Genomic DNA, 17,573 nt, shown 5'->3' with positions numbered 1-17,573 from the left:
TAATAATTTAATTTAAGCACAAAAAAATGAATAAATAAAAGATAACTGCGTGTGCTATGCATTTCAGACAATACATGCATATGAAAATGCCAAATTCACTGATAATTCTAATAAAATAAGACCTTATTTTGAACATGATAGTACAACTCAAAGAGAAAAAGAACAAAACAAAACAAAAATACTCCATTATTTAGTAACTACTTATCATCACTTTTACTTCCCGTTTCTGCCTTATCCCTTCATAAATCCTTCCTTATAATTGTCTACATATATTTAGTTTGGTAACACGAGTAACACACCAAGAGATACTTTTTTTTTTTTTTTTTTTAAATAATATGTTTACATACACGTGCATACACATATAGCTATACACACAGTGTGTGAAGAGTGGATAGCGGACAAGAGCACCCAATCAAGTCCTTCCTCCTCCTTCTACCCTGCAAAAACCATCATTTTGTTCTACATTTTAAACCCGAGTTGTGCTGAGACAGTGAGTAATGAACTTCAGCAATCTGTTCCACAACGTCACTCCACATACAGACATGCAAAAACTTTTTAACATTGCACAAACACAGATGTTTTAAATCGAATTCCCCGCTTAACCGGATCCTCCATCTCTTTAAAAAAAAAAAGAAATGTAGTGTATTGTCAGGAAGCAGGCTGCTTATTGCTTTATACGTAATTTGTGCAGCATGACAAAGAACATCAGTGAGTTTTAATAGTTGTGACTTCAGGAACAGTGGATTTCAGTATTGTGGATTATCGTTATGGCACTTTAAAGTGAACATTTGGAAGTATTGCCCCAAACCTTTGCACAGTAATTTCAAATACAGTGACATCTGTTGGTGTCAGTATAGACAAATTCCCATTTAATTATTACTTTTGTCCTCAGCAGCCTTCCTGTTGTATAGGAGTAAGTTGGCAGCCACTTGGCTGACAGCTGGGAGCCAAGTGGAGTCGAGTCCCCTCATTCAGACTGATGGCAACACGCTGGCAAACCTCTGACAATCACTCTGAGCTCGTCAGTATCATGTTTTAATTTCAGCTTAAAGCTCAAGTTAATAACAGAAATAACATTTTAATAACAGCTGACAAAGAATGGATTTTACAAACATTTTAGTTTTACTAAGTCAACTCATCAGCAATGAGCATGCTGTTGGGATTGCAGGGCAGCTTATGGGAACTGGGAGGGGACAGAGACTTAGGACTGGGAAATTGATGCATATTTAATGGCAGAGAAAGCAAGGGCTCAAGAGTGAGACTGAGAGTGAGCAGCTGCATTATTGATAGAACTACGGACACTGAGACTAAAAGCATGTGTGGCAGACACGCGCATAAAGACAGACTTTCACACACCCTCCCCACCTGTCAAGCTGCCAACACATCCACCTGTGCTGACCCGCCCGCTGGGTATAACAGGCTGCAGTGCAGAGGGCTCGCAGCTGGGTCTGATCGGACTGCTTTTTAGTACTAGAATAAAACCACAACAGGCGCGGTCATAAACAACCTATTCCTGTCCTTCCTTGAACAAAGACCAACAATCTAGTGAAGCTGAATGTAGGCAAACTAACCAAGTCACCAGATGATTTAAGAGGTTTTCTCTTAAGCACAAATAGGTCACCGACTGCTGCTCTGGGAAGGATTTGAGCCAACAGCCTCAATGCAAGAAAGGACTTCACCACAGGAAGTGATCACCTGACTGATATGCAAATTGCTCATTTATTGCAACACGGCTGAGTCCGTCATCGCTTCTCGTTGGAGCCAGAGTGAGTGCCTCATCCCCTCTGTGGTTTGGCCTTCTTGGTGAGTTAGGGGTTAACAGGAAATCACAGTGCACGGCTGGGGCACACGCCGTCTTGGAAATATCTGTATAAGGCTATGCTCTCAGAGCTTTTCTCCGAACGGCAAGTACAGTCAGGCCCAGTAGCTCCTTCTCTTCCCTCCTTCTCCTCCTCTTTACCTGACCCTCCTACCATGCTCCTCAGTCATTCCTTCAACTGTTTCAGTAGGTATAAAATATGCCTGCTAATGCCACTTGGTGGTATCCTTGCAGAAATATCTCTTGCTATACATGTACATGATTTGGGGATATATTAAATAGTCTTGTCTAGACACTAAGTAGGGAACCACATTTCTGTCTCTGCATCCATCCCTTCTAATTCATCAGGCATCTCCTCCAGGAGTTCATAATTCCACAATATGAAAAGCTCATTTCCCTCCCCAAACAACTACAGCCAACAATCTTTTTTTAATGATGTTCATCTTTGAGTTATTCTTGCCTTCAGGAATAAATGCCTTTCTCCGTGGCGTACAGACTGCAAACAAGACAAGATCGCATCTCACGGAACACTTGACCAGATATGAACCAACAATTTTCATTCAACTTTGTGCTGCATTTTTTAAACCGTTTTTTGTACAGCTTTGGGGAGGTGATTCACACACAACCCACACACAAAAATATATATGAGAAACAGGTGTCGCATACAAATTAGTAACCCTCAGGTGGCTTTGCTGTACCTTAGATGAGTAAACAGTGAATCATCACTTCTTTTTTATTTTTTGCCCACTATAAAACGTCACATTGAAACCAGACAGAGAATGACAATAAGTCACTAAATAAAGTCTGCATTTAACCAACCCACTTCCTCCTCCCTTGTGGTCTTTTTGAGAAGAACACAAAATGCGTTTCACAAATGATATTGTAAAAGCAAGCAGCTATTTAAATGCTTGCAACAAAAGAGCACCACTTACAGCCAGCATGTGCGCTAAATCTCATTAGATGATTAGAATGTGGTAGGATGGCTACGTATACAGTGATATATAGATATAGATATATATAGTGAGAAGTCATTACTAAATGAAGAGTGAAAGTTTCCCTTTCACACCAGAGCACCTGAACGCTTTACAAAGGGTAACGGTGGGAAAGTCATGGCCCAGATGGGCACACAGCTGCAGACAGAAGTGAGAAGAGGAACTGTTAATGGTGAAGGAGCACCGTGGGGAAACCCGTCATGTGCCGGCACGTGAATGCTCCTTCTGCATCAAAGATTCTGAAACTGGGCAACTTGTATCGTTTCTTTAAAGTCACTCAATTACAAACAGTCCAGTTTTACTAAAACTGGGATTTAAAAAGACTATTACTCTCATATTAACTTCCTCTTGTTTTGGACTCTAGACTAACTTTGCATGATTCCCATGATTCTCTTGTGTTTTAAGCCAGCTTACTTCTGATTGGCCACATCTTGCAAACAAAACGTAAGCCTGTACAGATGTAAATGGTAAATGGCCTGTATTTATATAGCGCTTTACTAGTCCCTAAGGACCCCAAAGCGCTTTACATATCCAGTCATCCACCCATTCACACACTGGTGATGGCAAGCTACATTGTAGCCACAGCCACCCTGGGGCGCACTGACAGAGGCGAGGCTGCCGGACACCAGTAGGCAACAGGTGAAGCGTCTTGCCCAAGGACACAACGACCGAGACTGTCCAAGCCGGGGCTCGAACCGGCAACCTTCCGATTACAAGGCGAACGCCCAACTCTTGAGCCACGATCGCCCAGATGTGCCTGAGATGTCCAAATTAAGGACATTTGCTTGCGTTATTATCATATATTGAGGAAGCACTAGAAGACACACACACAAAAAAAACACTTTCAAGCAATCTGAAGTCTGAGCTTTTGGCTTACACACAACAACTTGACCCCCGATGCTGACTCGGACACGGCGAGCCCACACAAAAGCCCATTGATGCTCAGCTTTATCCATTTGAGCGTACACTGACCTCACGTCACTCGTGGCCCATATATACGGCTGCCAGCGATGTTCAGCTGGACACACATGACTCTGAAGCAAACCTCTGAGTTAATGTGATACATCCTGTGAGAAGTGCTTAGGGACTCTCCCAAACCTACAAGATAAGCTTTCAAACTGCAGAGTCCAATTTCTGCCGTGAGATAGACACAGCTGCGCCATAAATGTTAATATGTAGCTCGATGTTCACAGTCCGAGTAAACTTCCCTCCGGTGTGGCTTCTTCAGCTTATCGGGTGGACAAGGAACACAAACAAAAACGAGAGGCCGTTTCTGAGGATTAGAGTGATGATCTTTGCGTTTGTAAGAAACAGGAAGGAATTTTGGGGGATGAACAACGATTATTTGACATGTTTGTAAAAACGCAGAGTAAAGCAGAACAAACTTAATATAGCACTACGCTTTTAAAGGAAGGAATCGGCTACATTTCAAAGTCCTGCTATTACCATCAGTCTCCTTTAAAAAGATTAAAAGACTCATTTGCCCATTTGTTTATGATAATGCGTTTATAGGGAAGAATTAAAGCAATCTACTGCTCTTCTTGCTTCACTGTTTTTTTACCCTTTTACGTCTGGTTCTTCACACACAAGTCCTAGCATGCTGCTGAAGGTACAGACAGACACACATACATGCTGCAGGCTACTGCTTTCCGCCTCCATGAATCAGCAACACAGAAACATCTAGAATCAAACTATTCTTAAACCCTTCTTCTCAGTATCTTCGTCTGAATGGAGTCAAACGCCTGAGCATTCTTTGCCTGCTGACTCATCTTTTGCTGAGCATCCACTCTCGGGCGCTGTGGAAAAACTTCTTTGGCCAAAAACGTTCACTTTGTTGTCCAATGACGTCAAGAGTGGATACGAATCCCCGCTGATTCAGAGGTGGCGCGGCCTGCACATGTGGTGTGTTTGTGTGCGCTGTGGGGGACAGGACTGGCACACTTTTAATGCCCATATTTGGAACCATCTCACCTCTGTCCTCCTCTCTGAGCTCAATTCCTTTTACAGGTTGGAGCATATCCTCCTCGACTCAGGCCAAGAAGGAGGCACGGCTCGCTCTCTGAAGGAGAACAATCCCCTGCTGATCCAAACTCTTTACTCAGCCGCCCTGACTTGTAATGCTCCTTTCCTCTGAAATTAAGAGGAGATGTCTCTTTTTGTCAACTTTGGGCAAAAAGGAAGGAGGCAACACCTAAGTCACACTTCCTGCTTCTCAATGGCATTCCGTCCATAGCTTTTGACCTTATGTTACTTGCCAGAAATGCTTACTTGGATTATCCTCACTTTGGACAAGCCAAGCTTTTTTCTTTTCGGTTGTTTTCAATTGCTTTGCCTCTGCAAAGTGTTCAGGGCAACAAACAGAATGTTTATTGCCCTGAACACCAGGCAATAAACGTTTTTAACACGTGACCCTTTAACTAAAGGAAAGTCTTTTTAGACACGCAAAGCTCAAACTTTTACAATTCAGGACCCAACACACTGAAGAAATACAGAAAGGGAAATACTCAGTTTCACAGTGCAACCAGAACAGCAAGCACAACAAAAAAAAAAAATACAAACTGTCTCATTAGACTAGATTATGCACATCACGGTCATGTGCAAAAAGATGTTCTATGCAGAAAGCAGCTCAGTCCTCAACAGAAAAAGTGAAACATGAGTTGACTTTAAGTAAACCTTCTCTGTTACAAAGCTTCAGACAAACCCAGGTCAAACTCTCCAGTGTTAATGTACAAATGGTGCCTACTAATTATATAACCCAGTGCTTAACAGATGCATGTAACTGGGTCTCCTCTGAGGCTGTTCTTTCCAATACAACTGTCAATCGGCAATCGCCATCATTCCTGATAAGTGAACTTACGATCTGAGGACCTCAGATGGGAACGTTAAAAATGGCTGACAACATAAAGCTGTTTTATACCAAGTGTTGTCCATTATGCTCCATTAAGCTGTGGACCCTCTGATGAACCCACTGCATCTTTATGCCCATTAGCACTGCTGACCATACAATATACCGCTGCAGCTTTTCTGCCCAAAGTGATCTATGGTTTCACTCCAGTGTTAGCGGCAGGCGCTCCATCAGCTCGTATGATGTCACTAGACCGGGCCGCTGCAGAGGAGACCGGAGGCTGTGTCGAGTCTTTAGCTTCATTCAGTCACTGTGCAACAGCTACTGTGCACATACTGTGTTATAGTTTAGAGTTTCTTCTCTGGAAATATTTAATTTGCGACAAATAAAAAGCAGGGCAGTGAAATCAGCTGGACTGCAGTTGTTGTTCTGCTCTGTAGTTTAGAGAAGTGGTCAATGAACAAGTCCTCCAACCGGCCGTGGTCAGAGTGATCCTCCATTCCAAGGTCTAATTTCCACTTTTTTGAGTTCCTAAAACAAGGAACTTTTCAATTTGTATTTTCTTTCCTGAAAATTAACCAAAGGGAATAATCCTAACAATTGTTTCCTGCCATGGAGAGTTACGTGAACAGATTTAGGAAACAGAATGAAAGTATCAAAGCAGTAGAGGTATATACTGATAAAAGCTAAAATCTGCAGTTAGAAATGGCACAGATCCAAATGCACAGGAAGTTTGTCATCACAATTCTGACCTCATTCTTGACACAGTTAAGCTAAGGATATTATTTACATACATGTGAAATCTAATCCTGCTGCCCTGGAAGAGAAACTTCTCCCCAGAGTCATAACGGCTCAAAATGCTTTGAGAAGTCTTATCTTAAACAAGGTCGTAGATGGAGACGCAACACCTTAGTGTTTACAGTCTCCGGCCTATGGAGAAGAAAAACGCTGCGGGAGGGCAAACAGCGTTTTCTGATCACTGGCTAACTGACAGCTGCAGGTCTATATTAGTTATAGCGAAACACCGTAACACTTACAAAACACCAATACCGGCTGACACAATGCCTAATGTTTACTTGGTCTAAAAAAAATTCCTACTTCCAGTTTACCTTAAACAAAGCAATAGCTTTATCAGTAAGACCTGAGTGGCTTGGCCAACAACCATGCCACTGTTATTAATGAGAGTATGTCTCTCCATACTGGATTGAACGGTCAGGTGAACGTCAAAGCCACAAGAAAAAATTCTGAGCATTTTTATTCAAAAAGACTGATAAAAATAAAAGATTTATCCACTTCCTCCAAACAAAATTACAAGAATGCTATGTTTATGTTTATTTACCTCCAGACTACCCATCAATGAGGCAGTAATACAGATTTCTTCAAAGACGAACTTCCACTTAGTAGTGGCAATTATTAACTTGCATTTCCCTCGTCATCGTTATGTAAACAGGCACAATAATGTCGCAAAACACACACGCAATCACCCATTTCCTTCTTCTAGTTGAGCATACGCTTCTCAACAGTTGGCATCTGCAGCCAATACACACAGCTCAAATTATCATCACAAAGCACACAACATTAGGACAAATTTGAGATTTTCCTCATTGTTAACATTTTACCGTGTTGACCACTGACTTTGTGTCTCACACACATTTCTGCGTTCCTCAAAGTGAAATTACCGTTTATCTCAAAACGAGTCCTGTGGCTTTGAATACCGGCGCTTTCACTCTCAGTCTTTTTTTTATTTTAAACAAGTCAGTGAACCTCATCAACTAAAGTTAAAAGCATAACCTCAAGGTATTACTCACTGTAGTACCAGTGCTGTGTAGAAGCAGGAGACACAGGCAACAGGAAAGAAAGATGCATCTGGATTGTGGCTAAACAGAAGAAAGAGGATGTGCAAAACAAGCCATGTTTATGCTTAATAGACCAACTTATTGGTGAAATTTTATCACAGGGATCACAGAGTTATTAAATAATTCAACTTCCCTCCAGGTGAATGGTTGCCTAATATTAGCAATCAGTAACACAGTCCCTAATCATGTGACCAACCGCTAAACTCTGAGTAAACCAACAAATCCACATAAAACCTTAACAAACACACAGATAATGTCCAGATACACGACTCCTACAAACGACACAGACTAATGAGATATGCTTGTATAACTGGTTATCAACCTATCCCACATTCCTAGACTTATACGTATATTTTTGTATATATCAAAAGTTGATACACAGCTCAGCCTCATTAGGGTTTCTGTTTGCCGTCTTTAGTCTCAGGTTTTATGACACAAAGTTCACTGAAAAACTATTTCATAGCGGTGAAAAATCACCAGCAATGGTTAACTTACAGATAAGTGATCATAGAGTTTAAAAAATAAAAAACAAAAACAATAACCTAGAGGCACAATTATAGACAAGCAATATGAACTACTACCTAGGAAACTGGATCTGTCACCAAGTATACAATACAGGATTTTGTATGTTGGGCAACTCTTGTAGCAAAGTGCCTAATCCAAGAGGCTGGCCGGCATAATGGCCTATTTATGAGTACGAGAGGTGGCAGGAGGGGTAAATTGGTTCAGGGTAGGGGTGAGCTGTGATTGGATGTTTTGGGAAACAAAATGCGACTAGACGGGGCCGTTTTAATAATGGAGGGAGCTCAGCGACGAAGCACGCAAGCTTTGTGATCATTTCGACACACTGTCACCCTGACCGTACGGCAACACACCGAGGAATCTTTCAACGCGCAGATCAACGCGCGAGCCTTTATGACGTGTGAATTGAAGACATTATTCTTAATCTATTACAGATAACCATTCCCACAAGCACATCCCAATTACTTCTGGGCAGAGGGTTGAGTGAGGATACATGGAGGTCTACGGGTGGAAAAAACTCATTTCGTTAATGTTCACATTAAGAAAGTGTAATCAGGTTTTTGGTTTTTTTTTTTGGAAGGAGGAAGTATTTGGGCACAGTTTGCAAAAGAAAGCGAATCGCAATTTTCCTGTCAGCTAACAAAAATAAATAAATAAAAATGCAGACTGATCCTTTACCTCACACTTATAATTGTGTGCAGCAAAGACTCCACATGGGTTAAAAGTAAACTGCCACTGTTATAAGCCTTGAAAAGAAAAATCCAACTGCGCAAAGGAATTAGGAGAACAAGTGAAGACATGAAAAGAGAAAAAAAAAGAAAACTATTTAGCATCCCTACATGAACATTACACAACGCCATGGCAATAACGTCGCAACCCCAGAGTTTCATCATGATATCCTTACATGGCCGTATGCAATCGTGTTGCTAAATGCCTAAATAACAGCCACTCTTAGTACACGAGGGTCAAGAGGTTGAACATTTAATTGTGGCAGATGATACAACAGCAAAACTACATAAATCACGGTTAGAGCTGCATTCCTTCCAAGTAAGTGCCAGAACAAGGAAAAGAAAATTTCTCGAGACACAGAAGAAGGGCTGGCGGAGGGAGGCCAGTTCACTGCTTTTAAGGCTGATCAATAATAAGCTTGTGCAAGAGCACAGAGACACATTGAGCTTGGCATCACTTTCACACATGCACCGTTTCTAAAAAGGGCACAGGAAACCATTAGACTGTAAACATTATGTTAAGCAGACACATTACACCTGTCTGCGTTTATGATCGCTCATTGTGTGTTACTTCTTGAGCCTGAGGCAGCTACACTGCCAGTCTCACATGGGACAAAGTTTTTTTAGCTAAAGATTCAGTCAGTGAGTCACAGCGAGAGACGGGAGTCACCTCTCCGATAATAACGTGAATCATCATGCAGATAGATGCACTTTCTGAGTAACCTAAGACAGTTTCAAGTGCGGGCAACCAGTACAGCGATTGTTCACTGTGTGCAGATACAAAAAAAACAAAAAACATAAGGAAACACTGAATATAGTGACTTAAAACTTGAAGAAATTTGCATTCACACCAACAGATCAACCCTTAAAGTCAGTTCAGTGGAGCTCAGAGGAGGAAAAGGCCCATTTCCACTGATGTAAAAATTAAAAACCAGTGCAACCAGTCACACCTTTTCCACTGGAAACACATAACTATGTGTTTGTAACATCTACATCAAGGACTTGTCTTCTTGGAAAGGTTCTTGCCAATCAAAACGGGCAACTTGTATCATGTGGAGTGACATCAGCAACCCTACATTTAATTTAAAAAGCACAACATAGTAGCCACTGTGCCAAAATGTGTCACACTGCAAAACGCCTGGCGCTGTCTTCACGAAAACCTCTGTAACTTTGCTCAGTTTCATTTCAGCAGCATCAGTCTTTGCACTGATAATATCCATATGTTGATTCATGGATCTCTGGAGTTAATTATCTACCTCAGCATGTTTTCAAAGGGGTTATATGCTATAAAATACAACAACAAAAAAATAAAGCAAGGAAAAAAATCAAATTTATTTATGTTCCATCCTCATTTACTTTGACAAAGTAGCATCATCTATAATATTTACACCTCAGATAAAAGCCTCACAAGTGTTAGCTTTACTTTACTTCTCACTTTGAGAAAGGAACCTCAGTAAAACCCTCAGGGTTTTAGAGGTCAGGACATTTTAAGGACATTTTATTTAAAGACCAATTGCTGCTTCACATTGACATGCTAAAAAAGCAACGGCAAAGCTACCAGTAAACATCTAGAGCCATACAACACCGTATTCTTTTGTTTGCGCTGTAGAAGTGGCGTCATGAAAGCGTGCTTTGACTGCAACATGTCCACCGCGACGGGTTTACAACTGAATCTCAACTGGAGTGCAGACATTAGGCAAACGTAAAGCTCAGGGGCCAGAATCGGCCCCACTAAAGACTCAAATCTGGCCCACTGGAAATGTGAAGGAGCGCGTATGTTTTGAACTTAACTGTGTTTTCATAGGTTTTACAGCTTTTCCTATCTATTAAAGACTGTCCACACCCACTACCATTCATACTACAGCAAAATAATTACCTAAGCAATAAGCAAACAAATACCAGGAAAGTTCCTATTATTGAGATTCCACAGTAAAAGCAAATTATATTTGATCCTTACAGCAGAGTCTGTGCATTATAACCGGTTTTAAATTTCACACATTTATCATGTAGTTTCACTGGTCAAGCCCATATAAGATCAAACTGGGCTGTATGTGGCCCACAATGACTTTAACATCCCTGGTCTAATGGGAAATGGTGCTAATGCTTCATGAGAAGAACAGCAGGGCGTTTCTACGGATTGCACATTTAAAGGCAGCCCCAAGTTGGGATGCTTTACTTAACCAACTGGGTCAGTTCCTGAACTTTTGACCAACGGGGTGCACTTCTGTGTCAACATTTACATTCCACAGGGATAAGTGACAATGAACATGAGTGGGGCTGCATACCAGCCTTTATCTATTATACAAGGTGACGCGAACTGTTTGGGCCACAATGGAGGGCTAGCCAAAGCATGATCTGTTTAGAGTTAGACAACTGCATTCATTAAGCCACATGCAACCTTCCAACTTCTCTGAGGGGCAAGACACAACCTGCACATGGGCAAAAAAATGCTCTTTGCTTACACACTGTGTGTGTGTTTTTAACTGCGTCTTTGCTGACCTAGTTTTTGGATAGTGAAGTACTTTTTTTTTTTTTAAATCTGGCTGGAGTTATTGATAATAAAGCAGCGTGATTATCTTATCATATGAGGGGTAATATTGTATTACACATAGAAAGTAGCAAGGTAGGTATATGCTGGTTGATTTGCAAGTTCTAGTTTGTAATGCTTTGTTGGCCGAATGTCATTACATCGAGTAAGTAAACACAGTAATCTTTGCTTATTGTTGCTGTTACCTTAAATAATGGCCTTATTAGAAGGGTATGTTTTATGCATAACCTGTGGCAGGATCTCGGGCAGCTCGGTCACCTCCCGTTCCTGCTGTAATCAAAGTCAGCATGCAGAAATATGTGCACAACAAATACAAAACCCGGACCAACCCATGCGCCTGAGCTGAAAGATATTGTTACAGAAAGGGCAGCGCAATAGGTTTGAGATAAAAAAAGAAAAGAAAAGAAAAACTAGTCACTCAGGTTATCAGCCTGCACCACCACACATATTTAACTCTAAACTCCTTGGCTTTCTAAGTACCAAAGGTGTTCGTTGACATAAGGGCTCCATAACCGTTTAAAATGTGAAAGAGTTGGAGAGGAAGAAGGGGGTATACAAAAAATAAATAAATAAATAAGTGAGCCCAGAGAAGCTCCAGCCAGGCAGGAGTGGTGGCTTCAAAGCCTGTAATTGCCAACTGCACAGGCTGTAACAGGACGGTGGAATTTGTGGACATGAGCTTTCCATTTTGTTCCTGCTGCAAATATCTCTTCAACTGCCAGAGGGGGGGGAAAGGTGTCCACCAAGAATTAGTGTGATGCATGTCTGTGGACTGCATGACATGAAATAAACAACAGCAAGGTGACCAGGGTGGTTATTGTGCAGCTGGAAGAGCACAAACACACCTTGCTGTGGCTGTCTGCGAGCAATCCCTTTTCATGCTCTAAATATTAAGCTGATCTCTGATCTTCGGTTACACTGCGGAGGTTTTATTGCTCTGGGGATTTTAATTACACAAACGACACTGCCAGAGGAAATCTTACGGTAGCTAAACAAATGGTCACTAATGAGTGTCTCAAAAAGCTGATACAAAAAGTATCTTCTTGTCATCCGACCTGCTAAGTTAACTCTCAGCCAGTATTTCTTGAAAGCACTTGAACAGGTGGGACCGGACACTCAGCATTAAGGCAATTCTGCTACACAGTATCATGTGTGGTTGAAAGGACACCAAAACAACTAAACGCAAGAGTTGCTTCTGAATGAGAAATAGAAGTGAACGCGTTGGGAACACCTGCTGTAGCGATTAAGCGAGCGGACAAGCACCGTGGAACAGGCTCTACCACGTCAGAATAAAGGTCGTCTACTTGGAAAAGTATTAGCCGAAACACAAAATGTAGCCTGGAAACACAATGAAGATGAAGGGATTTGAGCCGCTTTACCCACCTCATTGTTCGGCCAGAGTGGAGATCCTCTCCTCGCAGGCAACTTTGGCTGACTTCAGGGGTGAAGCCCGGCTTGAAGAGTCAAACCAGCCGAATAAAAATTATATATATATATTTTTTTTTTAAACTTAGGAAAAAAAGAGGGGAAGAAAACCGCATCGACACCCGCGAATGGGGTAGCCACAAGCGGGATAAAAGAAGCACACCTCGACGATTTCCTGGTTGTGTGTGTTGAGCGGGAGGGGAGGAGGAGGAGAAGGAGACGAAGGAGGGGGGATACAGTAGTGAAGCGGGCTTGTCAACTCCAATCACTATCCCACAGTGGTTTCTACCATTTAAAGAGGTGAAACGAGAACCGGCGCGACTATGCTAAAAACTGAACTTCTCCTCTCACACTTTCAGCTGCTTTAGCGCTCTGCTTCTGGACACCGAAGCCGTACGCAGGCGCCAGGCTTTTCTCGTTCCCTCGGTCTCTCGGTAGGACTGTGTAAATTCATTGGAGTGCGGCCCAACCCGCCGGCTTCAAAGTAGGCTGCAATCCCATGGTGCGTTCAAGTCCGCTCCGTATAATTCACATTTAGGAGGATGGGTTTTTCCCTGGCTTTTAATGGCTTTTATTCTTGTTTCTGCGACCTAAAAAACCAACTCTAACTCTCTCTCTCTCTCCCCTCTCTCTCTCCCTCTCTCTCCCTCTCCCTATATATATATAATATTTTGAGCTATTGTATCAAAACTTGGGGTTATTATTATCTTCACAAGTTTTGACTTATTTGTGAACAACTTGAAATTTTGAAATTCAAAATTGTGACTCGAAAGTTCAAGTTATTATGTCAAAATTTGGGGGTTTTAGCTCAACATATCACAATATATGTGTCAAGTTACTCATGTTCTCAGTAACTTGACTTGTTGAGAAGCCTAACTTGAATTTTCTACTTATTCATTCAAATTTTCGATGTAAATAAGTAAAAATTGTTAGTTTCATCTCAAAATTTGCAGTTATCATCACATCATTTCAAATTACATATGTGAAATTTTCAAATTACTGACTATATATCTCAAAATTTGAGTTATTTACTCACTCAAAAGATAGAGATTGAAATGTAAAAAAATATTATAAGAAAAGTAACAAATATATAAAGTCAGAAATTGTTCAAAAATACATGTTCAAGGTGGAACTGTTTGACAAGCATTGTTTTACACAAGCTTTACCTCCATGAGCAGTATCAGCATGCTAGTCTTTACTGCTACTACTTTTTTGCTACTTATGTTTTTCTGACAATATTTTTTCCGCTTAAGTAAAATTATTTGCAGTGTTTACCTGTTTAGCATTCTTTCATAATGACACCAAACATTTCCTTTAACATGATGGGCTTCACTGTGTCTTTTAGCATACCTGCAACTTACACCACAGAAAGGGTAAGGGTGAGTATGTTTACATAAGAACTTGAGGAACGACTGCATGCATTTTACTCCACAAGTAGTTCTTCCTCTTCTTGTTGTCTTGTATTCCCAGAAAGCCATAAAGACATAAAAATTGCTCAGGAATGAAAGATCTAAAGAAAAACAAGAGCTACTTGAGCCCACTCCCTTTAGCTCGTGATGTCCATAATCAGAGATTTGATCTTATCTGGTCTTAACTAATTATAAATACTTTTTCATAAATGGCAGTTGTTTTATGGTTCATGCAGGAACCATAACAGCACCATAGTTGAACTAAATAGGCAGGTATACATTACACAGTGCATTTTTTTCTCTATTTGAATACTCACATGTTTCTTACTACAAAAACATATTTATTTTTTTATGTTTAAGCACCTTTAACCTGACATTCACACTTCGAGAGATGCATTAGTATTAGATTACTGGACTACACGCTCTATCTCCTGAGCCCCAGCTGGGTCTTGCAGAAATTATTCGATGTAATTTTATTTTCCAATACCACATAAAGGCAGCATCATGTCCAAGCTCTCCACCTCAGCCTATTGGCTGTCTGGCTTCAGAGTTCAAATAGCTACTGTGGCTTTGGGGTCTCTCTGTGGTATCTCATATGTAATTCTTTTGGAATTTAAAAAAGTAATCAAAGCAAAAATAAATATTCCAAGCTGAATCACTTAACCTTTTAAAAGCTCTTACGTTATGTTGTCAGAAAATACAATGAATGGAAAAAATGTCTGTCTGACGGCTCACGTGGCCCAGTTTTCAGCACTGAGATATTACACAGCGTTAAAGCACTTCTTCTACTTCCTGATGGAAACAGAAGTGGAAGAGAGGATGTGAAAGGAATGCATTACGCCAGCATGGTATGTATAAACATCCAGAAAGTCAATATGCCTTTAGTCTCACTATGCACACACACGCACACACGCGCACACACTCAGGCATACCAGCTGACTGCTCTGAGCAACTTTTTGGTATGATTTCTTTCTTGGCCACGTGCCCTCTGTTAACCGTTCTCTCTGAAGCTCAAACAGCGCCCTGCGTCTTGTGGAATTTTACAAATATTAACAGTTCCCGTGCAAGTTCCTGCTTCAACATGTGTGAAAGTGTTTGTGTGATTTGCGGTTTCTCAGACTCAAAAAGCTGCTTGTGTTCCCAGAAAGTAGCCCATAAAGAATCAGAAGCAGTCACTCTGTAATTCTAGGGTTTCTCCTTTGCTCCTCCTCTTTACCACAGCTTTATTTCCACAGCTTGACGTCAGTCGGTCAACATAACCCACAGATGGCAGTCTGACAGAAAACCTGCTGGACAGCAGCAAAGACGCCTCCCCAAGGCTTGGAGCAAAGGGGCAACAATAGGTGTTCAGAGCTGGAGAAAGCATAAGAAGAAAAGGGTCACGGGCTACTGAAAAAACACAGAGCAGAAGACAAAAGAGGGTGTGCATGGTGAACCTGGCTGTATTTCACTTATCTCACTGTCTCTGGCTTTGGAGTGAGGTTATTATGTAAACAGACTGCACTTCTACTACATCTTACATCAGAGATCCAGGACTTGGTAAAGCATACAGTCCCGAGGCAGCGTCTGAAAGCCTCAGCCTCCCCACTTGGTTGAATAGAAGACAAACAAAGAGAATTACACAACTGAACTTCGAGCAAGGAAACAAAGTGGTAGCCTGGATCTTGAGGTTGGCAACAGTTATCCTAACAGGGATTAAGATTAACAGTACGGACCATAGGGGATGACCCACTGTTTGAATGGATTATAAAGAAAATTCAGTGGTACAGAGAGCAAGTGTTGCTGTTGAAGTGTCTTAAAATCTCCTTCCATTGCTCTCTGACAGGGAATGTGACTGGAGGAGGGTGAAAACTGCAAATGGGAGTGAGACACAAGTGTTCAGTAAGAGGTCTGGGCTGGAGGCCAGCTAAGCAAAGGGCAGCAGAAGGATTTTAAAGAGAGTCCAAATGGCATGTCCTGAAATGTAGGCCCTGTACTCCTCACAGGGCAAAGTGGGAGGCATTATACAATGGTAATGAATGCCAGACTACAATCTTTAAAGCGAAGGACACAAAATGAAACCGTTCTTAATTTGGAACTTGTTTTGCAATCTTAAAAACAGAGCATTGTGCAACATGCAATTGAAGTTCAAGAGGACCGTGACAACAAATACTGAAGATCAAAATGAAAGAGTCAAAACAAAAAGGATTTCTGGCTCGTATCATTGTGTTATTTGTACCACACATGAATGTGTCAGTCTTGAGGGTACAGTGTAAGTGAAAGGGAACTTAAGACAATCCAAACAAGGCCTCTGTGTATTATCTCTGCGGCCCACTAGATGGCAATACAAGCCTAACAAATTACGTCCAGGTAAAGCTGTTTGGCCTATCTGTATTAATCTCACAGTCAGTGTGCTGGAAAAACTAGACTGTCAACGTGGGGCCCCTGTATTTTTTTCACATTGTGCAATCAGTGTGAAGCTAGTCTTCCCTCTCCAGAGTTTAACTTGGACAATTCTTCCTTTAAAGGAATCTCAAAAAGCCTAAGAACTCAAAGACAGCAGGGATGAATGACATCTGCATCTACAGATGGTGTCACATCCATTAAATGCCCTGAGACAAGTGTGTTGAAGAATTACAAGACTATAAAGAGTTAGGTATTCTTTAATGTGGTCAAATAAACAGTTAAATAAACAATAATAACATCCAGCTAACATCTATTACAGGGCTGGCATGGAGAGGCAGACCACTCACATTCATACTTCTAGGCAATATAAAGTCACCAGCTAATCTAACATGTCTTTGGCCTGTGGAAGGAAGCTGAAGCAGCTGGCCAGTTTGGTGAATTCAAACCCATCAGCGAGGGGACATGGATAATCACCACTGTGAACCCTGGAAGAAATAACATATCCACATTGTCTATCCTACAAATTGTAAGTTATTTGAAATAATCATGCATCTGTATCGGCCTGCTGTGCCTGCCTAGCTGAAATAATACATGGCAACAGGTAAGAGCAGTGAGTATTAACCCGAATGGTGACGCTGAAAGTCCAGGAAGGATTTCTGTAAAGTCCTCCAAACTGTAATTTTTAGCAAAAGTGAATGTTCCTGCAATGCCAAGAAAACTTTCCTACATGACCATCAGGTAACGCCACCTAAAGGAGTGCAGAGAACATCCTGAACATTCGCTTGTTTATTGGGTTATACTGCCATCGTCACATTTCTGAAGCAGAAAAATACACAAACCTAATTTAATTCAAAACATTTTGACCAAAACAAACAAACCGATTCGTTTCCATATTGTAGGAACTCCAGAAAAACGAACAACGTACAATTCAAGCTAGCTATTACACCATGAGTTGTGTTTCTACAGCTAAAGATATTTGGCATTGACAGGAGATCAGAGTTTGAATTCACAAGCAAAACTTGTAGAGTAAATGTTAGATTGTTG

General features: G+C 41.2%; 1 protein-coding gene and 1 long non-coding RNA gene across 5 annotated transcripts in view; one reads left to right on the top strand and one right to left on the bottom strand.

The window, feature by feature from the left end:
* Positions 1-13,211, bottom strand: part of vaspb (vasodilator stimulated phosphoprotein b) — a 32,997-nt gene extending 19,786 nt beyond the window's left edge. The window contains exons 1-2 of one of the 4 annotated variants that reach the window (XM_040009429.1): positions 12,899-13,208; positions 12,694-12,764 (exon numbers count right to left, since the gene is read on the bottom strand). In XM_040009429.1, coding sequence (XP_039865363.1) covers positions 12,694-12,698 — 5 coding nt within the window. In that variant the 5' untranslated portion in view covers positions 12,699-12,764; positions 12,899-13,208. Of the gene's footprint in view, positions 1-12,693 lie in introns of all 4 variants that reach the window. The other 3 variants (XM_040009433.1, XM_040009432.1, XM_040009431.1) reach the window with 3 other exon arrangements.
* A 738-nt stretch (positions 13,212-13,949) lies between these two features.
* On the top strand, positions 13,950-16,331 carry LOC120719472. The gene is made up of 2 exons (XR_005692699.1): positions 13,950-14,992; positions 15,380-16,331. It is a non-coding gene; the product is annotated as an uncharacterized LOC120719472 (long non-coding RNA).
* Positions 16,332-17,573: the final 1,242 nt, after the last annotated feature.

Source organism: Simochromis diagramma, unplaced genomic scaffold (genome assembly GCF_900408965.1).
Source record: "Simochromis diagramma unplaced genomic scaffold, fSimDia1.1 OVJJ01000344.1, whole genome shotgun sequence".
NCBI classification, from domain to species: domain Eukaryota; kingdom Metazoa; phylum Chordata; class Actinopteri; order Cichliformes; family Cichlidae; genus Simochromis; species Simochromis diagramma.
The sequence above is the reverse complement of the archived record's forward strand: the minus strand, read 5'-3'. Positions and strand labels throughout refer to the sequence as shown.